Source organism: Enoplosus armatus, chromosome 21, assembly GCF_043641665.1.
Source record: "Enoplosus armatus isolate fEnoArm2 chromosome 21, fEnoArm2.hap1, whole genome shotgun sequence".
NCBI classification, from domain to species: domain Eukaryota; kingdom Metazoa; phylum Chordata; class Actinopteri; order Centrarchiformes; family Enoplosidae; genus Enoplosus; species Enoplosus armatus.
Genome location: NC_092200.1, coordinates 11936383 through 11963382, shown reverse-complemented (window position 1 = coordinate 11963382; position 27000 = coordinate 11936383). Strand labels below are relative to the sequence as shown.

Sequence of the window (27000 nt, the reverse complement as noted above, 5' to 3'; positions counted from 1 at the left end):
TCATTTTACTCAGCCAAATCTGTTGTCGTTCACTAGTAATAAGAGGCTTTTGTCTTATTGTGTCAATCAATGACCAAAAAAGTCTTTTACTATTAGCTACAAAGCTTCACTGGAACAGTTAGGGGTTAAATGCTTTGCTCGAAGGTTCTTCAGGGACAGAAACCCACAGGTTTTCTCAGCTGGTCAGAAGAACTGGTTCAATGTAGATATAACAATATTAATTACATTTCAAAGTACTGTACTTCAGATGTGGAACAGTTTCTAAAATAATCTCTGTTTAAAATGATATTGTAAAGGTCAATGTGCCTATTAAGTGCCTATTATGTTTCAGAAGTACATGTTCTGTTGCAGAGAATTTAATTTTGGTTGACATTCACGTATGAAAACTCTGAATCCTTGCATAACCCCTACAAAGAACAGAATATCTTGCCTGAAAAAGTGCAAAATAATTGTATTACTATATCAACTTAACTTAAAAGTGAAATATATCATACCCATGGAAATACTGATGGAACAATTTCACTGTGCTGAAAATAAAATTGTCACTACTGCTAATGCTAATGCTAATGCTTGCATTAGTCTGTCAGCTCAGAGTCTGCCTTAGCTGGACAGTCTGATGAGGAGTCTAACTTCAAAGGGTGACGTGACTGAATGACGAATGACACCATCAATGATGCGTTTATTTAAGATGTTTGCCTCCAGAACCAACAGTTTGTGTTTCTAAGCTCTTTTAACCAGCTGATGGATATTCTCATTAAAGCAATGCTATCTGTGGGTGTGTGCATGTGTGTTCATACTGTACGTTAGCAAGAATGAAAGATTTCATTTACTTTCCTGTCTCCCTCCTCATCTGTAAAACTGATGAGATTACAAATAAGTCTTACTCTGTCTCGTACCCTCCATTAATATTGTATGCATTAATGTCTCATTGTTTGGCTGAGTGAGTTTTTGAAATATTACCGATATAACTCTATTTCCACTCATTACCCGTATTTTTGGCAGCACGTAGAAACACACACACACTTATGTATGCACACAGACACACAGATACATGCACAAAGCCATAAATTAGATATTACTGTTTCATTTCTAAACTGCAATGAATGGCAAACAATTAAAATCAAATAGTTCTGTGAAGAATTCAGAAAATGTCGTACTCATTCCCACTTTATTGATTATTTGAATATTGAATGTTTGTATTTTTGGGATATTGTCAGTCGACTAGTTAATGTAATAGCAAGAGAAAGTGAGGGAGTATTTTATATATGTATACTTTTATTGATTGCTTTTATTCTTTTGATTGGTGGTGTGTGTACTGACCTGTGTTTTTCCCTCTCATTTCTATTATTATATTATATTTTAAATAATAAAGTAATGAATATTAAGAGAAAAAGGAAAGAGGAGGAAAAAAGAATATATATACATACATGCACATATGTACAAGCACATACCTATTTAAATTAAAGGTATAAAAGAAAAAAAATTAAGTAAAATTAAATTTCAAAAAAGTAAATAGCAATTTATGTACTGCAAATACTGTAGACACACATGCACAAATGCAAATTGATTATGTGTCATATTGCAATTATGTAAGTAACCACCTTCATATATCCAATCAAGGACACACATATGGACATAGATACATGTACTCACACACATACTAGGACCCATAGACATGAACACACACAGCCAGTCAAAAAAAACAAAACACAAGTTATATTTTGTTGTACTTAGTTATACTGCAACTGGTACAGCATCTAATGGCGTATATGAAACAGGTATACATGCCTGTGCACAGTGCCTCTATTACAGATATTATATATATAATAAAAGTGTGCTTACATACATACAGCTATCATATGCTATACATGTTTTTCCTACCATAACACTTCTGTTTGACAACTATAAAGGTTGCACATAAACACACTACGAGCATTCCCTCAAATCGTGCAAAATACAAGAAGGTTTCTAAAAAGCAAAAGATGCAGAGATTGCCTATTTAAAAAACAAGATGAAGAGTCTAAACAGCGTTGATTCACCTCTTACTGCTATCTGCATCATCTTACAGGAGAGAAGATTCTGGTCTCTTGGTGTACAAAGAACACCTGCCAGTCAGCCAGGTTGCCGTGGGTGACACCAATAGACCGGGCTCTGAGGCCAAGCTGACAGTTGGACCACTCCGTTGCCAAGGAGATGGTAAGCGTCATGGATACATACAGTCTGTACTGTGCAGTTGTACTTATTGGAAGCTTTATTATTTTGAGTGATGGGCAGCTTGGCAAATGTCAGAATCCAGAATGATTGTTGTCTTGGACCAAAAGGCTTGATTATTAAGATGAATATTGAGATTAAAGAACAGGGATCCCGCAGGATATTTTAGGTGTATTTCAGTGTTGGAAAATGTAATTAATGAATGATTGAATCAGGGACATACAAGAAGAAACTTTAGCTGAGTGTTTGTGCTCCATTACAAAACAGAATAAAGAATCTATCTAAGAACTGGCACTGAAACCAATTTTGTATTTAATGTTGATCTTGTTATGTTATTTTTAATAATACACACTATTAGAACCCAAATGGAGACTTGGTCCCCATGAGTCCAGAATGTGGGACACACAGGAGGTTCTGCCAGAGGATGCTAAGGTGTGCTCTGATTCAGAGAGAGAGAAACGGTCAGTAATGTAACCAGGAGTTAAATCACACTGTGCTTCAGAACTATCAGTAAGATCTTAAAAAGAGCTTCAAACCTTTCAGGGAGCCGGCACAGGAAGATGAAAACTGGTGTGAGCATTCTGGATTAGCTGCAGGTGTAAAATGGACCTTTGAGTGAGGCAAGACGACTACAGTTACAATGACTTTCCCCAAGTCAGCTGCTGAGAGGAGGTGGGTTGATTTTCCAAATAATTCTCAGCTGGTTGTAGAGGCATGACTGCGTAAACTTTTGCGAACAGCTCAAAGGTTGAATTAAGAGAACACCGCCAGTCTCTGTAATACAGCTCGTATTAAAATTCCCCTGTTGACATTGTGCGTAGCTTTTGAACAGTCAGGGAGAGCAAAAGGACACTTTCTTTTATTTGATTGTTGGAAATTCCTGGACAAACAGTTAATGGCACTTGAGCAGACTCTGTGGAAGAATTAATAGAGAAAATGAGACGGCACTTACAACAAAGGTCACTAGGCTGCACAGTGTAGTTGTAGGTAAAGGTTGTCTTACCGATTAAGATACGGATTGCTCTGTGATGTCTGTTGAACTATGGTAATGTTGTGTCTGAAATGCCAACAACTTTCAAAGGCAGGTCAAGTAGTACTGCATGGACAATGAACCACGATGGACCTTCTCTTATATCTTGTGTCCAAAGAAGGTCATTTGTGACTCTCAGGAGAGCTGTCTCGTTTGCAGCCTCAAATCAGACGGGAATGTTTCCCGAAATTTAATTAAGACTGAATAAATTAGCTGTGAGAGTATTGCATTCTCAATAACCTTTGATAACAAGTGTAGGCACGCCAGTCAGGAAAATTGTTAGAAACTGAAACTTTTAACTTATGAGCTCCTGTGTTTAAAAGGTACTGGGCTCTCTAAAGGTTCAAAAAGCACATCCTCTTGTCTTAAAGTCAGCAAGATAATATGTTCAGGGTGTTGGCCAATGCCATGTGCCCTATAAAATATTTTGTGACTCCGGCCTCTCCTTACTCTCCCTCCACTCTGACTGACTCAACCTTTCTGTACTGAGTGAAAATTACTCATAAAAACCAAGTCAATGCCGGCTGTCTCCATCACTATTGATGTATTCAGGTGTGTGATAGAGGGAAACTGAAAGGATTGTGTAATACTGGAGAGCAAAGTGTTAGGCGTCTGAAAATGATAGCTGGCCACATTTATACTTACACTTGAATTACCACATGAATTGACTATTTTAAGGGGCAGGTGCGTGGTGTGCAAAGCATAGAAATGTTTTATATTATCTACACATTAAGAAAATCTCACTTCAAGCAAGAAAATACAGAAAATCGTTAATGATATGGTGATTATCTCTCTCTTTGTTTGTAAACATCACTGTACTGTTCACTGGGAAGCCTCTGTCTGCAGTTGAGGGTACATGGTCTACTGAGTTCCACCGGTCGTACCTGTCAGTCAGTCAGTCAGGGACCTCCAGTTGTTTTCTGGTTCAGTCTGTGGATGTTTTCATATACTTTGCACAAGAAAAACATCCCTCCCCGTACACTTGTAGTAGATGTTGCTCAGTTTACGCACATCTACGCATTGGCAAACCCACAATTAAACCCACCCACTATATTTCTTTATGGTTGATGGAAACTGTACGGTCAGCAAGGTTTTGGCAATAGTTAAAACTTTTTAGGAGTTTGTGATGTGGTCACTGTGATGTAGTTACACTGTATAGTCTTTTATTTTACCATAATAAATTAAAGAAGTAATAATTTAAACAACCAACAGAATTCAAAGAGAGGGATTGAGTACTTTGGTCTTAATTATCTTCACTCTCCTCATGTGGAAGAAAATGTTTCATATCTCGTCATCCCTAATCCCAGGGGAAATGAAACATTATTAGTACGTCTTAGACTGAACAATACATTCAGATATTGTTAGTCAAACTTTTGGAAAGCAACAAACCTTTTGATGACTAGAATTTGCTGGTGATGGTTTGAATGGGGTCTTAATTACAAACTATAGTGAGAGAGAACAAGAGAAAACACTTCATGCATAGCGGAGTACAATTGGGCACATTGTTATTCTGGGGTTGCACTTGAGTGTGGAAATAACACATTGCTCATACTGACATGGTGCGGACCATTCAAAGAAACAGTTGTTCTTGACTGCCTTTCTACTCTGGAAAATTACTGTGTGTGGGTTTGTGTGCACTTGCGTACATGTGTTTTTCTGTCTGTAGGTACATGCATATGTGTGTGGCCAGATAAAGGTATCTGAACTCTATTCAGAGACTTTCCATCTAAACACTCGTGCTCTTATCCTTTTATTCTCTTCTATCTTGTCCTTGTAGTTTTGTCTGTTTCTAAGGTAAACATCAGACATCAGATACTGCAGAAACACACACATACACACACTGAGAGGCAGTTTAATCATTGCTTGTCTATTCTTCTAATCAGTGTTGGCAAACTGCTTTCTGTGGGACTTTGGGTCAACTGGAAGACACACACAGTTTCTGCCGCTCTTCTTTCCTTCTAAGTCATGAACTTGTGCGGTGTGTCAGTCCTGCATTATGTCCTGTGCCTCTGTCAGGTCGGCATGAATTAATTGTATCACATTCCTGATGCATCTGTTATACTTGGCTAAATGAAAATTTCTCATTCTGAGTCTGCTTTCACACAAACTCCTGAAAGTCAAATGGATAATGGAAACCTTATCCTAATGATATAAAGCCACACAGTCCTAAGGAATCTCTCCCATTCCAAGAGGACATTCAGTAGCTGCAGGGCTGGAAAAGCACACACCAGCGTGTGATGCACACCAAAACACCCACAACCACTGTTTTCTATGTGAGCCTGTGTTACACCCATAGAGTGCAAGCTGACTTAGTGCTGCTAATGGCTGCTAATTAGCTGTTCGGCCTCTGGTTCTAACCGTCTATATTCTATTAACTGAGAAAATTAATAAAACCGTTTGGAACAAATAAAATCACTGATATGATATAAGCAGTCACACACCTGAAAGAATAAATGAAAAACATAATTGTGAGTTGGCTGGTCTTTAGTGGCTTTACTGGTCCAGGTGTTAACTGCTAACTGAAGAATGCAGTGCCAGCCGACAGTAAATATACCTGCAGGTGATCTCGTGTCTTTTATACTCAAAATAGAAATGCTTGAAATTGAATGGGGGATGTCTGTAAACATGCAAGATAGTGCAAGAAGTGCACACATATAAAATAACACATTGAAGTAAGTGGGCAATTAAATAAATATCCTATGTGCCACACCTGCACACCCGGGGGGTCAGCAAGGCAACTTGAAGATGACGCAGGCTGAGATGTCAGGATAGGCCACTGTGCAACGCACATCAACCCTCCAGAAAAACATTTTATAATATTTGCTCCCCCAGATCAGCACATCCTGCTGTACCTTGACTATTTCTTCTGTCTATATGGTGTGTCAGGTGTATGCTGTTGGCATCAATTGCTCCCTGGGGGCTGCCAGGAGCCAAGAAGCTGCTTAGCTCACTTAATATGCCTCAGGCCGGCTATGAGTCTTGTCTCTCATCCCTCCTGATTGTGACCTGAACAAGAAACAGACTGCAGCTACAGTAAAAGACAACAGAGTATCGTGTTTCTCTTTAGTCTAGAACAAGTGACCCAAACTACAGGTGTGAAAGCAATCTCAATTTGATTCTAACTTCCCAAAAATATTACCTATCAAGAGGATTCAGAACAGAACAGTATGAATTCCTCAGTCAAGTGGTTTTGTCTTTTGAGATTGCCTCTGCCTCCCTCGTCGTCTCTCTTTATTTTTTCCATCTCCTAAGACGAAATACATTAAAACAGCACAGAGAGGAAGTAATGTCAGTATCCGCTGTGTGATGTAACAAAATACCGGAGAGGTTTTCTGGAAAGTAATATCCTGCAGAGAGGAAAAGCAAACATGGATTTAATCTTTAGTCCAAGGCAGCATGATCATTACGATAATAATGCTTCATATATTATCTATTGACTGCTCATTTTTCATACTAAAAGGAATAATAGAGTGGAGCTGTGCAATCTTGGCAGACTGCAAGTGTAGATACGTGCATGTTTTAAAGAAAGCTGCATTTAAAACAACAAAGCAATAGAGCTAAGAAAACCACAGATATGGTTTACACATCTCTCATGCACTGAATGTTTCTCTCTCATTTTTATCTATCAGTCTGTCCGTCCATTCATCCGGGAGACAGGAAGTGGCCTGGTTCTGTCGGGGGTGCAGAACATGACAGAACACCTGCCCTCGCTCCTCACTGGTGTCACACACATTATGGTCCCTTCATCAACAATCTGGTGCCACTCTCACTAATGTCCCCTCATCACAGAGCTGCCAACATACAAACAAACCATGATTTAATGACCCATGACATCACATCTGTTTGTGTGTGTGGATCTATCGTGTAGCAGTATGGCAGACACAATTACTAAAGATGGATCCCTCTGTCACATGGAGGGGGCCATATTCTCTTTGTCTTACTCTATTATCCACCGTGTGTGTCTGAGTGTGTGCGAGAGACGAAGAGAGTCATCCTCTTTTATATTGAGTGACCAAATGAACAAACTAACTTTAAAATGAAGATGACTTTGAGGTATGTTTGTAATAGTGCTGGTCAAGACACTGGAACATGGAGCATACATTATATATTGGCCCATTAAGGCATATTAAACATATATTAAAGATTTCACACGTGAATAGGTACTCCGTGTATGATTGATGCTTCTCATACTGTGCATGGAGCTCTGTCTCAGTAAGAGCAATGATGATTGGCTGCCATATAATGGGTTTTCATAGGCAAATGACTAATGTCTTGGGCAGTCAGGGAAAGTTTTAGTGAGGAGGTACTTATGTGTCTGTGTGTATGTGCATGTGCACGTTTCTGTGTGTGTGTTTCTGTCTGTCTTTTTGTGGTGGGCACAAGAGCAAGTAAGAGTACAACTTTCTGTGTGTGTGTGTGTGTGTGTGTGTGTGTGTGTGTGTGTGTGTGTACGTGCTCCAGCATTAATGAAGCCCATTTCCATGGCTAGTTTAATGGCAGCCTATACAGTCACAGGCAGACAGAGAGGAATTAGCCCCATTTATTGATGTTAAAAGGGTTTGGACATTTTAATAGATGGGAATGAAAATGAATGACAGCAAATGAAGCAAAGCAGCATATGTTCTATTATTATAATGTAATGCACCTGCTATGAGACATGCTTGGCCTCGAGACTGACCACAAATGAAGGCTTACAAGGGTCACCTATGATAGTTCAAAACTAATGAATTGGTTTGTACCCATTTGTCACTGTTCATATACCCACATATAGTGTCCATCTAATTCATGTCATTCTAACATGCTTTTTAAGACACTGAGAGTCTGGTGTGCATTACATAAGGCATAATAAGTGCATAATCAGTCCATTGTGTTATCTCCTTTTTTCTCTTCACTTTGTTTTACTGTTACTTTTACTATTTTTTTTAGTCTTTTTTTACATTTTGGCCATTTTTCAGTGACATTATGTTATTACAAGTCGACGAGTGGCTGCCTACATGGTAATGAGTCGATAGTCTAAACAGGTGATCAAGAACAGTTGACAACAGTTTTGTTGAAATGTTCAAGAACACTGAAACTCAACTAGTTCCAGTAACCCTGGAAAACAAAAGGTGATCATAGGATTGTTTCTCATCCCCATGATGTAATATTTGACATGTGCCACTTGCTGGATTTTGATTGACACAATAGAAATAATTTGATAAAATAAAGATTAAATTATACTTATTTCTCTTTATTTCTTTGATAAACCTTTATTCAGTCTCCATTTATATGATAATATCTCTGAAGGTTTAGTGCTAGAAATGTATGACAAGCAACTAAATTACAAAGTGAGATTGATAAAGGCTTCGCAGGTCTCAAATGACAGACACAAACTAATTACCTGAACATTCAAATGCTGCATTTACTGTGAATATACAGTACCTCGACCATAAAATTACACACCACAGATGGCTCAGTTACACACAAATGAGATGAAGTGCAGGTCTCAATGGTAATTTAGAAATGAACAAGGAAGAAATATAGGTGGGTTGTGCCACAGTTCGACACATTTCAGAGCTATATATGTATGTTCAAATGTTATGAACAATGATATCTGAGCCATGCCCTCAGGCGCACTTTAACTAAGTCAGATGCTTCACCTTCCAAGATAGGTGCTGCTGTCTCTCTTATTAGTTGACACTATTCTTAGTCCTTTGATGAAAAAGCCTCCCAACAACTTTGCACTTGAAGTAGTTGGCAGAATAAGTGGGGAGTGGGAAAGTTAAATGAGATGGCACAGCGTGTTTTTGCTCCAACAAACTGAGTAATAAGTGTTCTAGCATGCCTGGGATCCTAAATGTCATGATCTGCAGTGATATGACACTTCACACTGTGAGTACATGCAGTATGTGTGAGGGTGAGGTTATTAATGGGAGCTATTGTGGCAGTAAGTGTAGTCTAGTCTGCCTGCAGCCAACAGTGTACTTGAATTTGTGTTTTTAACGTATATGTACATGTATTTTATACGTGTGTGCCTGTCCTTGTTAATGACCTGAGGCAGTGCAGTCAGTCATCCTTACCATCTGCTGGTACTGGCACATAACCCATCTGGTCAAGCATAGACAGATGAATCATGTAGTTGGCTTCCAGACCCAAACTTCACCTGTATCTCACATCATGTCGGCCGCTACGGTTCAGTGAGCTGTTTTTTAATCCAGAGGTCAGCAGCTGTTTTCAGTCAGAGGAGTTGATGGGTCCAAGAGATGTTCACAACATGCTTGTAAAGAAACATCTATCTATAAAGAGCATATACTCATGAAATGCAAAAACATAATAATGATAATAATTTTAAGAAGAGGTTGGGGTAGCTGCAGATGTGCTTAGTTATTCTTGGTTCTGATCAGGATTCTTCTTTATTGATTCCTGCAAGGGTGTTAAACCAGGGTTGTCTTGTTGAGGGATGGTTCCATGCCACCACCTAGGAGCAGAAGATCATTGAGACCATAAAACATTTTGTCTAAATTTTGAGAGAAGACAGGAACTGAATATCAATCTGTCCTGTTTCTCCAGTAAATGAAGCTCCTAACAATCAAGTAGCTCAGCCACAGAGACCACAGACACTAAAAGTAGACACTCTTGGCTAAACCGCATTGTCCACTGTAGTGTACCACACAATGAGACCAAGGGCATCCAGGAGAAGAAGTGACAACAGGATGAGAATTTCTGCATCACCTTGAGGACCAATTAGACAGACAAAAATGGCTTGTCAAGTACGCCACTTCAGATTCCATTTAAAAACCTGCCTGTCTTTGAAGTTCCCTTCACTAACTATGGACACAGTTCCTAAAAGGCTTCATAGTTTCTTGTTTCGATGTACTCTAAGTCTTTTACACGTGGATACATAAAGGAAAATGGCTTGATTGCACACAGGAGGTTACAGTGACACATGAATGAGAAATGTCCGTCTTCCAAGGCTTGTCTCCTCCTGTTCATATCAAACTAATTTTATAGAACTTGAGTCAATAAATTTGTGGCATAAACTTAATTGGTCTTGCCTTTAAGCGCGTTATCAGGCATTCTGGTTAACAGTTTAATACTTGTGGTGTCTCAGTAGGGAAAGACATTCATGTGCTGGACCAGTTTTTGCAACATTTGTTTGATAAACATTTCAATATGGGAGTGATAAATGTGCCACAGAGCCCAGCCAACCAGTTGCATCTGTGGATCTGGCACAGGGGAAATCAGAGGTTTATGATTTGGCGTCCATGTTTATTCCTCTAATGCTGTTTTCTCTCCAACACTCAGTTTCTGTCAGCCCACTAATTTTTTGTTCTCCTTTGCTTCTCACACAATGGATGCCCTTTTGAGGACTTTCTCTCTTACCTCCCACTTCCCTCTTTCCCTCTTGTTCTCTTCCCCTCCTTCTGAAGTGTGACTCGCCTCCCGGCTGCGTTTCTATATCCTTGTGTCCTTCTTGCTTCTATGTCTTTGTCAGCCTTCTTTTTACTCTCTTGCTCGAAGCTCTTAAGGTCTCATTCAGTGCATACAAATGGACATCACAACACGAGTCCTTTTCATGTTATGTCTATATTTGTGATGTTATTACATGTTTCTACTGTGAGGGCTGATTTCATGCAGAATACGCTAAAGAAAACTGAGCAAATTCTTTGTGTATATATGAATATATGTATTAATATGCATTTCAGTCCTTTACTCCTGTAACTTTTTAGTTATTTCTTGTGAAATCCCATCATTATTGTACGGTTAAGCACTAGCATATGCTGCAATCATTGAAACAATTCCTTTGTAATGAGTCAGTGATTGTACATCACCATCTATGTGGCCCTGGTATTTCTTCATGCTAGGATGGAATATCATAGTAAACACATAATTATTTGTTTCTGTGGCCTCTGCGGGCTTCCTCCTGTTAAGTCCTCAATTAACCCTGTTCAATAATTGGCCATGCCAGCCGTAGAGAAATGAACAGTATCACAAAGACAGCGTCAGTAGGTGGTCGTGCGTGCTTGTGTGTGTGCTCGGCCGCTATCTGCCCTTGCCCCTGGTGACAGGATGCGAGGCAAGGAGGAGAAGGGAGGAGCTCAGCCCTTGTCATTGGGGAGCGCTTATCGCACTGAACCAGGAGACACAAACACACAGAGATGCGTGGACACTGGTGCATACCCACACTCAACAGGCATGCTCTCACACAAACACACATACAACGCATGAACGCATTTGCACGCATAAATGGGTATAAACTCACTCTCTCGACAGGAGGCAAAGCACTGCTGAATGAATAAGTCAATTGATTAGTTATTCGACAGAAAATTAATCCGCAACCATTTTTACATGGATAAACATTTTTCATTCATCTTGAAAATAATGACACAATCTCTAAATCCAGCACCTCGATTTTGAGGATTTGCTTTTCTTTGTTTTCTGACACTATAAATTGAATATCTTTGGGTTTTGGACTGGTTTGGACTGTAGAACAAAATCTACAAACATCTACTAGACGTATAGATACACATCAGACCAGAATAATAATTCAAAGATTCATTGATAGTTACATTAATCATTAGTTGCAGTCCTAACACACACTTCTTGTACACACACTGCTCCACTGGTCCTGTTCACTGTTCCTCCAGGGTTAAGGTGAAGGGTTTGAGGCCAATCCTCTGAGGAATCAGAGAGGTCTCAGCTGATACCACATTAGCCTTCACACTTCTCCTCTTCCTCCTGCCCTCCATATGCCCCCCAGCTCCTCCTCCTCTCCTCTCATCTGCCCTCTGCATGACTTTACTCTCCTCTTTTCCATCACTTCTCCAATATTCTGTCCTCTCACCCGTGCCTGGCCTCTTTCCTCTTCTTCTATCTTCTCTCCTCAGCTGTCCTCTCCACGCTCTCCCCTCCTCTGCTCCTCCTCCTCTTCTTCTTTCCGCCCTACTCTTCATCTTCCTTGAGTGATAGGAGCGAGACAGAGACATGGCAAGGGGCGAGGAGAGGAGACAGCAGAGAAGTCACTTCATCAACTACAGTCTGATAATTCATCAGCAGCTGTTAAACGTGCTGCTACTTCGTCTTCATTAGCAGCCGCTGGTTTCGCTTCATGAAAGTCATTAGAAGTTATAATCAAAAATCCCGCTACACTTTATCCATGTACCCTCGTCCCCTCCTCAGGTCCTCATTTAGAAGAAAAGAAATGGTCTCTCTCTGCTATTATGATATGATCAACTGTCCATTGAATATTATTGAAGTTGCAGGAAATTACAGGCTATGTTAAAACCTCTGCACAGAAAAAGAGGTGATGGAATCATTTCTAATGTGAAGATATTAAATGAGCCACATGAAACAATGGACATGAGATAACAATGTTTTATCCAGAATAGATTGATAGCTCTTTGGAATGAAATGACATAGATGCATAATCATTTGAAATGAAACCATTTCGACATTGAATTTATTCTTCGGCTTATCAGATCAGACTGGGTTATGGTGTTTGCCACAGTGCTAATGGAGGCTACAGTAGGTGCATGTGGGACCGGCTGGTTCAGAGTTGTGATTCTGTTTGTTTTTTCACAGATAACTACTGGAACGCTGCATCATTCACCACCCCGTCATCCTACCTGCACTTTGCCACCTTCCAGGGTGAGACCAGCGCCGACATCTCCTTCTATTTCAAGACCAGCGCACCCTACGGCGTCTTTCTGGAAAACCTGGGCAACACTGATTTCATTCGCTTGGAGCTCAAATGTAAGATGCATCTGAGTGTTTCTGTGTGTCCATGAGAGAAGTTTCACTCCTTGTTTGTCTCTCTGAGTCTCTCTCTCACTCTGACTCTTTATCTAGCCTATTGTGAGGTTTAATCCAGCAGTCAGTCTGATAGCACTGGGTGTATCCTGTCACTACACACATGCACACACACTCAGATTCACATAGACACACAGACTGATGCAGACGCACACACCAGCAAGTCAATTGCCTTCCTGATTATGGCGCACTACTTTGTGTGATTGCAAGAGAGAGCAATCATTTATTTAAGGTAATTGGTGTGTGTAATAATTATGTCCATTATGAACCACTGTTTAACCAAATCACCCATTTTCAGGGATGACAAATCACAAGCACTCACACACGCAAATGGACATGCACCCTTCAAATTTGCCCTGCAAATAGGAGCGTTTAAATCTATTAAAAGTTCACCCCCACAACCTTTTCCACCACAACACATAAAGATCCAATATTCAATTGAAATCTGAATTGTATTGGCTCAGAGGACTTTGCTAAAGTGTGTTTACCATACAACATCATACATGAAGGCTTATAGAAAAGAAAATTGTCAAACGTTAGAGGGAAATAGAAGAAAAGGCGACAGAGGAGAGGAGAATGAAACTTTTTAAATACCAAACAATGGGATAGCTTTGCACAACCCCATTTCACATTCTCTGATTTCTTTCTGAGACTTATGATTGACATGTCATGCTGCAGGTTTCTGTGATCTTGTTCCAGCGGCTCAAATTAACATCTCAGCGGCCTTGGTGGAACCCTCTGATAAAGATTGTTAAAATCTCGGGCTTCAATTTAATCGAATTTGAACCTTTGGTGTCAAAGCATTCGCTTACCATTTCCTGCTGGTGTGCCTGGCCCGCCATTTTGAGTCAAATGCCACTGACAGACATAAAGTCGACAGATGATTTTTGAGCCAAAGTGCTTTCTAAAGCCATTACACTGAATGACATGTCAGCTGGTTTGGGGCCTGAAAGTTCCATAAGCTTTTTACTTTCTTTCCCAATTCTTTCTTATAGCTAAACCAGCTTTTGCACAAAGTCAAATACACACCTATACATACACACTCTTATTCTTGCAGAAATAAACAATGTGCTGACACTACACTGTGCATGCACGTACAGTGAGAAGTTTGCCAGCAGGGGTTAGTGTTTGTCTTCCAAACGTGCACACAAAAACACACACAGAGATACAGAAAGTATCTAGTCTGTCACGGCTACACAGCAGGCCAGAGGAGATAGGGAGTGTGTGCATGTATGTGTGTGTGTCTCCCCCAGAGGCTTTCAAAATGCCCCCACATCGATTTCCTCTCTCCTCTCCCTTGCTATCATCTTGCGTTTTGCCCCACAGCACACATTTAGACATAGAACCGCAAAACGACTTGCGTGCACACTCGCACACTTAAACACACACATAATCTCTGTCCTCTCGCTGGTGCAAAAACTGTATCTGCTGCAATCCAGTCAGGGCATGAAATGAGTAGCATTAGGCCCGAATAGCGTAGCTGTGCCATTGCAGGAGCTCAAAGCACATTCGCACATGCGACCTTGTACAAAGCACACATTACTGTGACCTCAGCAGACTCAGGTGGACATTATTCCTCTTTGAATCTTAATAGTAAGAAGGAGGCATGGACACATTTGAGAGGCAGCATTGAAGATGTGTTCAGAACCCTGTGAACTGGACTGGTAACAGGATTGAGGATACCTAAATACAGAAATGCTTGACTTCTGGGGTGCTCTGTGGCTCAGTGGAAAGTATGTACGTGTCATGTTTTGAGTCCTTAAGAGGCTGCAATTTCAGTGATAGTCTTGCCCAGAGGTTAGAAACATTTTCAGTCGCAGATCCAGCTGTGTAATGTGAGGGCCAGACAGACAAAGTTTACATCTGAAATTCAGCAGTAGTCTATGCAGCTCCAGCTTTTTAAAATTGTCAGTTTTTCTGACATGTCAAAGCAATGTCTAGTTATCTACTAAGGAGAAAAGCCACCACTAAGAATTGTTCAGACTCTTCTTCAAAAAACTGTCTAATCTTTATCTCATTGTGTCTGTTCCGTGTGCACACTAAGAAATACTCAGGATTCTTTGCATTGTGAGCAAGTTTTTTGCTGATAAGCACAAAAATGTTATTTGAAGAGCCTTTTTGTCACAAAGAGATGCTTAGTTTTGGGGAGATGCTAAATCTTGTTTCATCAGCAGCAGGTTTGGCTCGCACTTAAATAGAGTTTCCCAAACTGTTCCTGATGTCCCCGGAGTTTAAAACACAGTGCAAAAGGTTAACAAAGCAAATGAGACAAACTACAAAGACTTAGCAAGTATAACAGAAAATAGATAATACACTGCCAGCCATCTGAAAATAGATGAAGAACAGCTAAATGAAATGTCACATTACACACACGCACATATATGCACACCCACTCAAGCAGTGATCTTTCACTCAAAGACATATGCAATCTCTTTCACTATTTATCATTATTTGGTTGTGCTGTGCTGACGCTTAATTTAGAACTTGGCTTTTTCAGCCTTCATATTAAAAGATTAATAGATAGACAAATAGAGAAAACAAAAAGCTCTGCTGGGTTTTCTCCAGGCCAACATGCAAGTATATCCCACACACACAAAATTACATTCACACATACATTAACACTTATGACATCCATCACAGCTGTGCAAATAGATGCTCTGAGGGCACTTTAGTTTTCATTCCTGCCTGTGGACGGAGGATAAAAAGAAAGTTGTAGGGCATCCATCTTGCTTTGCAGTGCTGCTAAAACAACACACAAATAATCAAACGTGCACACTCACATGCCATTCAGTGTTGCTACAGCAGCATTGCTATAGCTTTGTTTCTATTGATATATGTTTGCTTTGTTTCAGTATTTAAAATAACTGATGTCGCTCTCTGTGCACACAGACGTCATTAATTCAGTGTACTAAAGCCTGTGTCTCACTCCGGGTCCATGCATCTATTTGTCGGCATGCTGCTGTGTGTTGTGCATTATAGGTAGTTAAATGTTTTTCAGATTTATGTTATAGGTTAATGCACTCAGCACATTCAGACAGGCTTTTGCTGAGATGATTTCTGGTGTCTTTGCATCTCATCGAAAAGGAATAGCTAATGTCTGCAAGTAGGGAATGATGGAAGGGAGGACGGGAGGGTGGGCAAAGTGACTGATAAGACTGACAAGGGATTGGTGAGCGAATACAAGAAAGCAAGCAGTAAATGAAGAAACAGATGAATAAACAATGAAGAAATGAAAGAATGAAGGAAGTAATACACAGCGAGGGGAGGATAGACTCGGGGGCCGGTGGTGATAAAAGGAGGAAAGAAATAAAAGAACAAGCAGACAAAAGGACTAAGAGAAAAGATGAAGGAACAAACAAACAGGAGAGGTAAGAAAGAAACAGAGGAACTATATGTGTACTGTAGGAGGGATGCAAGAGTTAGAAGAATGGAAGAAGATAATTAGATGAAAAATTTGTATGAAAAGGAGAAAAAGGCCAGGCATATTGATCAGGCAAAGGGAAAGTTAATTTCCCCATTGACTACTACAAAAAATTATCTAAGATATACTCTAATATCTGAGCCTAATGAAGCCATAATGAAGCCGTAACATATAGAACTTTGAAGAGGTTATTCATCATCTCTAAGACTGCAGCCCACTGGTGCCAATAACCACCATATGGCACCACCCAGAATACATAGCTTTTATACAGCAGCCTCACAGTAGCACCAAACACTGATAAAGAGTCAGATTGGGTTGTAATTTGACATTTGTCTTTCCAGCAGATATAGTTCCCTCATTGTTGTTTCATTCATTGAACATCTCTCGTCCACACACAATGAGTATGTTGTCAGAATCATCAACGTATAACTCTCATTAAAATTGTCAATCCAAATTAACAGTGTCTTGGATGAGAGAAGTGTCACTCAGCTTTAAAATTAATCATATAAAGCTCTATATATTCTAGTATGTCTGGGTAATAGTGTTAAAGAAAATCTGGCCTTGTGGAGAAAATTTAGCTGACCGTATCAAGTTGAGATAGAGTTGGAAATAAGAACACACACACACACACACACACACATTCTCTGCCTCTTTGTTCAACTCTTTTTCCACAGCGTATAGATGGATCACTGTTCCCTACAGAGAGGTGAAAAAGCATCAGACAGTGACCTCACCAATGCAGTAGCAAAAACATCTGGAATGGACAGGTGGTAGACTGAAACACACACACACTGTAATTCAGAAATATCGATAGACATTTGACCTGTCGTGGTCATAAAAGGTATAACAGTGCCCCCTGTTGGTGTGTTGAAATATTAGGCTACTGAAATACGGAGTAGCATTAAACTTTAGGGCCTCTAAACTTCCTTAATTACCCATAAAACTTTGCAAACACACACACAAATCCATTTACTTTAAGATGATGAAAATTAATCATGAAGATGAGAAAGGCCACCTTTCACTAATTTTTCATTAATTTTCCTTCTCTTTGTTCATTTACACACTCCCTCTGTCTTCAGCTGTCTCTCTGTTTGGTCTCTCACTCTTTGGCTTTCTTCTCTCAAACTTAAGTAGGGAAACCTCTAAAAGTTCAAGAACAGCAACAAAATAACACATGGAAACTGCTGCGATACAACTTTACGTTATGCAAAACCAACAGTTCCTGGCATCTATCGACTGTCCATGAGATTAGTCCTGTCCAAAGCTGTGAGCAGTCGTGTGTTGCAAAGCTGAAATCCATACAAGCCAAATGGATGGCCTTGGAATAAATGAGCCATTAGATTAGAAATTGAACGCATATTTACCTGCAGAGTGGACTATGACAGAACAGGGAGCTATGGGTTTTAGAAAGTTGTGATGTTTGTTTCATATGATTTAATAAATTACTTCTGTAACTAATTTCAGGTTAACTGATTCTTTTGTTTTCTCACACTCTCTCTGCAGCTCCAAAAGTTGTCTCCTTCTCCTTTGATGTCGGAAACGGACCTGTGGAGTTAACAGTACATTCGGCCACACCCCTCAACGATGACCAATGGCATCGCGTGATGGCAGAGCGGAACGTCAAAGAGGCGGTCCTTCAGTTGGATCAGACACATCGGGCATCTCAGCTTGCTCCTGCACAGGGGCACACACGGCTAGAGCTGTTCAGCCAGCTCTACGTGGGTAAGACACACACACACACAGAATCCAAACAATTAACAACCCTTATCTGTAAGAATGACTCACATACACACATTTGATTGCAATTACAACATTTAATATTCGCTTTGTGTAGGAAGGACACTCACCATAAACACACCATAATTACGAGCTCTTATGTGTGGAAAGCAAATGCCTAAGTACACATCATCCATGTAATCGTATTTGGATTGAATTTAAAAACTATCTGTGCTGTCTGAATATCCAGTAATGCTGCCCTCAGACATCCATTGTGGGGACGTCTGATTGTTTCAGAAGTTAAAGATGTAGCAGCCTTTACTGGAAATCACTGGGTCTTCTCTTAAGAGGCTTCAGTCCAGCTTAGTCACAGCCACTGCTAATTAAGTTAATGTTAATCCTGCACACACACACACACACACACACACACACACACATTTTACATTTTTATAATATGCACACATGTGGACACACACACATCCTCGGAAAGTCATCCGTGTAAGTGATCGAGATTGAGTTTTAATAAAGTATAAACTGAGCCTCTTTGCTTGCTGTGAGGGCATGTGACTAAAACTGACTTAATTCACGAATAGAGGTCATTTCTTTGATACTTAAATACTTTGTCTCAGCATTTATATTTCTTTGGATTAAGAAACTATAATTGCACAAAGAGGATATCAACCCTCTGACTTTCCCTCTTCCACATACACACATTCTGTATAATTTATCAGACAGATCAAGCCCTTATTATCACACCAATTATGCCTACATTGTGCTAAAGAGGTCTGGTTTCTTCCTTATGGCTTCATCTTCCTCTCCACACAATGCCTCTCAAGCTCAAATGACAGAAGATCCGCCCAGTTTTCTCCCTATGCTTTCACTTCTATGTCTCTTTCTACCTTTTATGCTGAGCTGTCAATACCCTATAAACCCAACTGTGGGGCTAAAATAGTTTTAGGGATTTGCGGATAGAAGGGAAAGTGCTGAGGCGGATCACAGAGTTCCTACTGTCTCATGGAAAAAGTTCTGCCCAAAGGAGATTGTTCCAAATTCCAATCAGGCATCCCGATGTGATAGCCTTACCCTCCCTGATCCCCGTTTATAATATAATTTCATCGTCTCATCACTTTTGCTGATTCGAACGCTGCTGAGACATCCTCACCGTATCGTGTCCCAATTTTCCTCTCGGTGTATTTGTACTTTCATTTAGTGAAATGGAACAGGGCGAGAAAGGTTTTGTCACTGAGCGACTCGCGGCTATGAGACCAGGGGAACGTAATGTCTTCCAGATAGTTCCTCGGCCGTCACCTCATTTGCATGTGTGTATTCTGTCTCATCTGTCAAAGGAAGACAGGGGCAGGCTCAGCCTTACTGTGTGTGGCACAAATATAGAAACACAAGAGTTAGTGGAAGATCGAGAGAAAGCAGGAAAAGATTTGTAACAACAGCCACAGAGGTGACAGCACCTTCTCATATCTGATCTCTAATCCCTGCTTAATCCTCATTTGAGGATTGCTTTGGGAAGTTACAGTGTGACACACAGGAAGTGGCCCGGTCACTAAAGGGAAGTGGTTTAGATTTGGCCCCTGACATCCAGAAAAGATAGAGATCCTTTTGTGTTTGATAGAGAGATTTGGAAAGAGTGCGGAGAGCCCTGCAGGCATCAAGATTTTGTCTGAACCCTCCTTATTCTTCCTTGTAACGTCCTCTGCCGCTTCACACGTTGTCTCTGATTGATATTGATATTGATGTGGCTGTTTCAAAGTTGTGAGGTAGAAAAAAACCCAATGCAATCCAGAAACCTAAAAAGAATTTAAAGAAAACAACGTGTTTGTATGACTTCACAAAAACACACAGTAGGGGAGTACAACAAGGATTGTTTTGCTCACCTTGTTGTCATATCTGTCTCTGTATCATCTCCTTCTCTCTTTCTCAATCAATACGCTCCTCATCAAGCATTTGATTGCTTTAGTGTTTACTGCACAGAGGCTCATTTGCTCTAATGGCTTTGAGAGTAAATGTTATACCATCAGCCTGCTGTCATTTACTTCACACTGTTAACTTTTAGCTCTCCAATTCACTCCATACATGCACATAACTATAAATCTTGCCACATTTTATTTATTTAATGCCACCATCTGTTCTTTTGAGTTCCCTCTTGATTAATGCTCACTATCACACTTCTTTATGATTTTGCATGTTTTTCCTCAATGCTCTCATGGTTGGATTGTCTTTCTTTTCTGCTTTGGCTTTTCTTTTCCTCGCCCCTGTCTTCATGGATTGACATCTTGCTTGTTGGTACTCGCTGCATGTGTGCGACACCTGTCACAGGGAAACCAGCCTCGCTCACCTGCCAAGACAGTAGGTAACATTTAATGAGTACCACGAAACGTCTCTGACACTCATTGTGGCAGTACACACAAACACACGTGTAAAGCCCTCACCTACAGTTGAAATAGAGTGTGTTTTGTTGCAGCTGCACACGAGTGGTGATTAAAGTTAAAGCCAGGATTAATCTTCTGAAATTTAACTGCTGATGCTCTCGTGCTGCTACTTTTTTTTGATTTATACTATACATTAACACATAGGTGTGAGGAATTACTGTGGACTCAGGCTTGTTGCAATACACAAGTACATTTTCCATGCAGGGATCCACCAGAAGCAAGCCCATTGTGGACCTTTAAGAGAGATAGTTGGAAAAAAAAACATTGCTTAGATATAAAGCACTGAGCTGGTAAAATGGGATTTATATGATAATAACCCCCCCCCCCCCCTGCCCCCGGAAATTGCTGGTGGGTTAGGAAGGCTTTTGAAATGGCATTTAGACCATATGAATCAAAAATACTCATCTACAACCAATACAAATGGCATCCTAAAGTAATAAACATACAGTGGGTAAACACTGTTCTGAAGATCTCTTTAGTGTTGAACAGCAAACAGTAGAGATAGGACATACCCCCATTCTATTAACCCACTTATACAGTGCTAATGGAAGAAAAGCAGAGCAGCAGATGTGCAGTTGGTGTAAATGGGGAATTTATCTGGTTGGGTCAGGCTTAAAAGAACAGTCCATGTACATATACATGCATACTGTGTGTCCATTCCCTTAACTGCATACTGTATTTAAGTGCATACTGCATGTTTATTCATTAGTTAATCATTACATTAATCTAGAATCCACACCAACACATACACACACACAGTAACACACGTCTCTTTTAATTTGGCTGTTCCATATTGTGTATGTGTATATATGTATGAGCTTGTGTGTACTGTATATATCCTAATGAATCCAAAAGGTTTCCTCATTAGCACATCATTACAGGGTAATATACCCTCGAGCCACACACACTCATAAATAAATAAGTGCAAACACATACTGCGTGTGTGTTTAAATTTTATTACTGCTTTTGTGTCTGAATTTCTGTATACATATCAGTATTCTGTGTCATGCAGTGATGTGCTTGTGTTTGTGTGTGTGTGTGTATGTGTGGGTGGGTGTGTGTGTGTTCTCCAAAGCCTGAAAAAGAAAAATCTGATAATGATATATTGGCAAATAAAGACATAACATGAACCTGTTTGCCAAGGATCCCTCAGATTGGGTAAATTACAGTAAATGTCAATATAGAATAAAAAATGCATTGAAAATATAATTATTGCCAGCAGTGATAATTAGATGAACACAATATATATTTACCTGAATTAATAAAAATGAAGGTACTCATACATTAAAATGCAGCCTATAAAATGTGTTAGCCAATACTGACTTCGTGTGTGTATACCTGTGTACGTGTCCGCCCTGGTCTCTGCAGGCCTCAGAGCCTGCTGTCTGTTTAATCAGAGACTGATTTAGACCTGGGTAAACAGGTGGCAGAAACCTCCAGCCAATCAGTGGTACAAAATAGATTAATTAACAGGCCTACGAAAAGTCAGATCCGTTGTGGGAATGGAAAGTGGAGAAAGTGCGTGAAAGCTCAGCTGCATCCTGATGTGTGAATAATGTATTGTGCTGGAGAAAATCAAAGTACATGTATTAGTAATCTTATTGTCTGTGTTTTGTACCTGTGTGGCTAAGCTAGGGAGAATGCAGCTGTTGAGGGAGGAAACGTGCACACGGTCTGTGTTCAAGTCTCCTCAACGTGTCTTCTTGAATGGACACTTCTCTGTAATCCAAAGGATGCCATAGAGAGGTTTTAATAACTAAAATGCCCCTCGACTCTTGTTAATGATAGTGTGCGTGAGTGAGTGCCCATACTCATGTGTTTATCCATACAGTGTAACTGTCCTCTATGGGTGCGCTTGTGTACGTTTGAATCTATACCTGTGGGTGTATGTTTATGAGTGTGTTTATTGCTATAGTCATTTAGGTTCACATTAATCTATTTAACACCCCCACTCTGTCCAAGTTAATGGGTTGTTAGACTGTAATGGTGCAAGGCCAGAATGACGATGGAAGCACTTTAGAGGAATGGCTATTGACACCCCAAGGCTAAGCTGTAATGCTCATATTGACTCGTTCAAATCAGGTGCGCTGTGTGTGGTGTGTTTTAAACGTGTGTGTGTGTTTGGCTGTAGTATGTAGTTCTCGTGCATTCATGCATCCATTTGCGTGTGTATGATTGTGAGATCTTCATTAAGACACAGTGTTCATTAGGCTGTTTTAATTAGTGAAGAAATCAAACGAGTTGAAGGTTGTTTCAAGAACAGCGTCACAGTCGGAACGATTAAGGTGACATCAGTGGCTTCCTCCAGGCGTTAGGATATTAACGTTTCTGAAAGAGATTAAAACAGTCTCTTGCATTCAAAATGACTTCTGTGACCCTGACTTCCATTTGTCCTCCCTTCCTTCTCCGTTATTTGTTTTCTTTCCTTTCTCCCAATGCTACCTATCCTTGCTGCACTGATGCCACTGTGTGTGTGCCCCCCCCCGCTCCTCAGGTGCTGCAGGAGGGCAGAGGGGGTTTCTGGGCTGTATCCGAGCCCTACGGATGAACGGCATCACCCTCGACCTGGAAGAGAGGGCCAAGGTCACGCCTGGGGTCAAGCCCGGTTGCCAAGGCCACTGTACCAGTTTTGGGATGTACTGCCGGAACGGAGGGAAGTGTGTGGAGAAGTACAACGGTTACTTGTGTGACTGCGCCTCCACTGCCTATGACGGCCCGTTCTGCACCAGAGGTGAGAGGCATTTTGGGAAAGATGATCTCTGTCTCTAATTGAATAGGTAGATCATGGGACTATGAATGCGAAATGCGTCATCTTCAAAAATTCGATTACAAGACAAATCAATCTCCCCCTGAGTAGGCTTTTAGGTATTTTTATGTCAGATTTTATTTCCCTTTTGCCAGCACTGCAGTGTTTTTTGAAATCCCCTAAGGTATCTGATAACTGATTTTTTTTCTCTTTTATTGTGATAAACGCGTCAGAAAGATGCCCTTCCTCAAACCTTTGTTTGACGTTATCATTGAAACCACATTATCATTGGCATAGTCCCTTTTTCATTTACAAGGCCAGAGTCAAATAGCGCCAGGATTACTGCTGGAGTAGCTATGTTTCAATGAGCTTCATTGCCTGACAGCCCACTGTGATTTTTTGCTGCGCTCTGTGATTGTCCTCACTTCCTATTCAGTTTGGAGCGGTCTGTGTTGAAAGTGTTTGGGCTTATGATAAAAGGCATCGATTGAGAGTAATATTGTGCTTACCCACCAATTCTCCCTGACTTTAGAGTGCACTCCCTGAATGCTACAAATGTGAAAACGCAGAGCTGAGAGACCAAAACTAAAAAACAAAATGCAAGTCACTTCACTCAGCGGTGGGTAGCTCTAGGTTTTTTTGAAGTTCAGAAATGAGAAATGTCACACCGTAACTCTGCTCTTGCGCTGTTGCATATTGCTAAAACATCATGCTTGTTTCACAGGGATTCATTAGATACAGCATTAAAGTTTTACTTCCCAAAACAAGTTTTGATAAAATGCTCTGGGGAGAAGAGCAGCAGTGCTGTCAGAGGCTTTCTGCTAGCTCCCAGTCAGAGAGTTGATCCCCGACACGTGAATTAATTTGTTTCCTAAAGCCGAATAGTGTTTTTCCCCTGCGCTCGTGGCAGGGGGGTGACAAGATGACAGAAAAGCAAAGTGTGTGTGTTTGTGTGTGTGTGTATGCCAGGGAGGAGGGTGACAGCGTGTGGTGATATGCTAGTGTAAGACATGAGAAGACCTCTGAATTCTGTCATAACCAATCAGGCATTTCAGGATTTAGAGAATAGAGATTACTGTCTGTGTGAGGGTGTGTGTCTGTATTTGTGTAGGTGTGTTAGACTGTCTGTGTGTGTGTCAGAAAAAGAGAGAGACAAGGAGAGAGCACACCCTTGTGTCTGTTTGTTTCTGTGCATGATATGTGACTCTCCTCTTCCTCTTCTGTCTCCTCCTTTCTTCCTTTTCACTCATCGCTGCTTCCAGTCCTCATCGTCTTTGTTTCCTCCTCCTCCTCCTTGTGTTCCCCATATTTCCCCTCACTCTTCCCTTCCTTTTTCTTCTCTTATCGCATCTCCTGTCCCTTTTATCTGCAAGTCACCTCTTCCTCTTCTTGCTTCTCTTTTTGCTACTCTCCTCCCCATCTAAAATCTTTTCTTTCCTGTCTTCTCCATTTCTGCTTTTCTCTTCTCCTCCTTTACCTATTCCTCCCCTCTATTTCTTTCCATTTTTGTCTCACTTTACTCCAGTCACTCTCTGTCCTCCTCTTCCTCTTTGCTCTCTTCTCATTTCTTTCTCTACTTTTGGTTTCTCCTTTTTCTTGTTCTCCCCCCTCCACTGCTTCCTCTCTTTGCTCCCTTTTTCCCCATTTATAACCCCTGCGGTGCCTCTCTTCTTCCTACATTTTTACGCTTTCCCCTTTAAATTTTCTTCCTCGCCTCTTCCCCCTTCTCCTTCCCTCACCTTTGTTCTCCCCTCCTCCGTTTTCTCTCTCCTCTTCCAAATTTAACTCTCTCTTAACCCCCCCCCCCACCCCCCCGCCGTCCTCCCAGCGAGTGAAAAATGCATGAAGCCAGCCATAATTGCGTGGTGCATTTCCATTGTATCCATATTTACACACTACTCAGGGGACCCAGCAGTATTATTATTATTATTATACATTCTCATTCTTCTGCTTTTCTGCCCTTGAGGGTCACAAGGAGCCAACGTGCACTTGTACATACATATACATGGACATACACGCACAAACCCACAAAAACACACACATACATAGATACCTGTAGAGGTTTGCATGCTTGCAAAAATTCCTTTTCCAAAATGTCTTCACGCGCTGACATAAAACACACACACACCCATAAAGAGTCCCTGCCCTGGAGCTGAGTTTTCTCATTCCCTCTTATGCTTCCAGACAAATGTGTGTGTTGCTGCTGAGGCTCTGGGCAGAGAGTCAGAGTCTCTCTTCTTTTCTTCTCAGCAGGGCAGAGAAGGCTGAGTCAGGTTATACATCGGCCTCATAGTTTGTATGAATATAGATAAAATGTAAATTTGTTTAGCTTTTAAGGTTAAGAGGATGGAAGAAGAAGATTGGGGCCTGCTGCACAAGTTCTATCAAACATAGCCTAGTTATGCCCCCTAAATGAAGGTTTGCACCACACAAATTAGTTAGTTAGATAGAAATTAACGGTGTCTAATTCTTTTCCCCCACAAACTGCCAGGTGTAACTGTTGCATAGCTAAGTTAATTAACTGACTGCTAAAGCATTAGTTTGCTAATAATACATGGTTAGAGTGAAGAGTAAAAGAAGTAAGATGGAATTTGGTCAAAACACCAAAACACCAGACGCTTGTAAAATTATAAAATGCTCTTTAATTATGAAGTAAAGTAGGAATATTTACTTCACAGCAAAGACCTAATAACGTTAGCTAGTTTAGCATAATCAGTTATTTGTCATTCTGAATACTACTAACTGAACATTTCTCTATATATACATTTACAAATAAAACAGAGTACTACTGCATTCAGAAAGGATCGGCAGTTCGTCCGGCCTCCAACTGAACCAACTGACAATGCTTACACGGTGGCTACTATGCAATAGGTGGCTACTATACAATATCTGAACTGACACTTGATAAAATGCTGTTTAATTATGAGGTAAACTTTTCATTTCATTTAAAAAAAATAATACTACACTGACCGAAAAACGTTTAGCTAGCATTTTGAGTATTTCCCATTCATTTTAAACTGCATGAATATTACTAACTCTGAAACTCTCATATTTCTTCATATATGCATTTATAAATCAAACAAAGTAATACCTACATTTACAAAGGACTGGCAGTTTGCAAGTTTAAAATGAGAGCGAGAGAGAGATACAATTCTGTATCCTCTGTTCTGAATGCGTTTGAACATTATAATTACAGGTTAAATAAACAGTAAGGTCATAAGATGTGAATGTAGCTATGATGTAAGATTTGATATCCTTTGTCTATAGATATTGAGGCTTGTTATGTTGATTTCTTTGTCACATATTGTTCTGTAACTGATTCAATCACGCGTTCTGCTCTGAAGGAAAAACTGCATTTGTCTGAATTACCTCTGATTCAGTTAACACCCAGCAGCACAGATCTTGTGGTGTAGCTGAATGGTGGTGAGATTTTGCCTGTACGCCAATACCAGTCAGAGAACTTGCCCATTTTCTGATAATAAGCCTTCTATTAAATTTAAGTAATGTAGCTTGAAGTATTTATTGTACTGTGTCCGGTGTGAGACGATGGGTGAAGTGAAGCTTTAAAATAAGATGCATAAATGTGTTCACTTAGTATTCTCCACTCGTCCGGGGCATAGTTATACATTTTCACTGCTGCCAC

The 27000-nt window shown here is 40.4% G+C and overlaps 1 protein-coding gene across 1 annotated transcript in view; it reads left to right on the top strand.

Moving 5' to 3' along the window:
• Window positions 1–27000, top strand: part of cntnap2a (contactin associated protein 2a) — a 272982-nt gene that overhangs the window by 224485 nt on the left and 21497 nt on the right. Inside the window, exons 17-20 of the mRNA XM_070928498.1 lie at window positions 2069–2196; window positions 12803–12973; window positions 17955–18173; window positions 23106–23342. Of these exons, the coding sequence (XP_070784599.1) occupies window positions 2069–2196; window positions 12803–12973; window positions 17955–18173; window positions 23106–23342 (755 nt within the window). The remainder of the gene's footprint in view (window positions 1–2068; window positions 2197–12802; window positions 12974–17954; window positions 18174–23105; window positions 23343–27000) is intronic.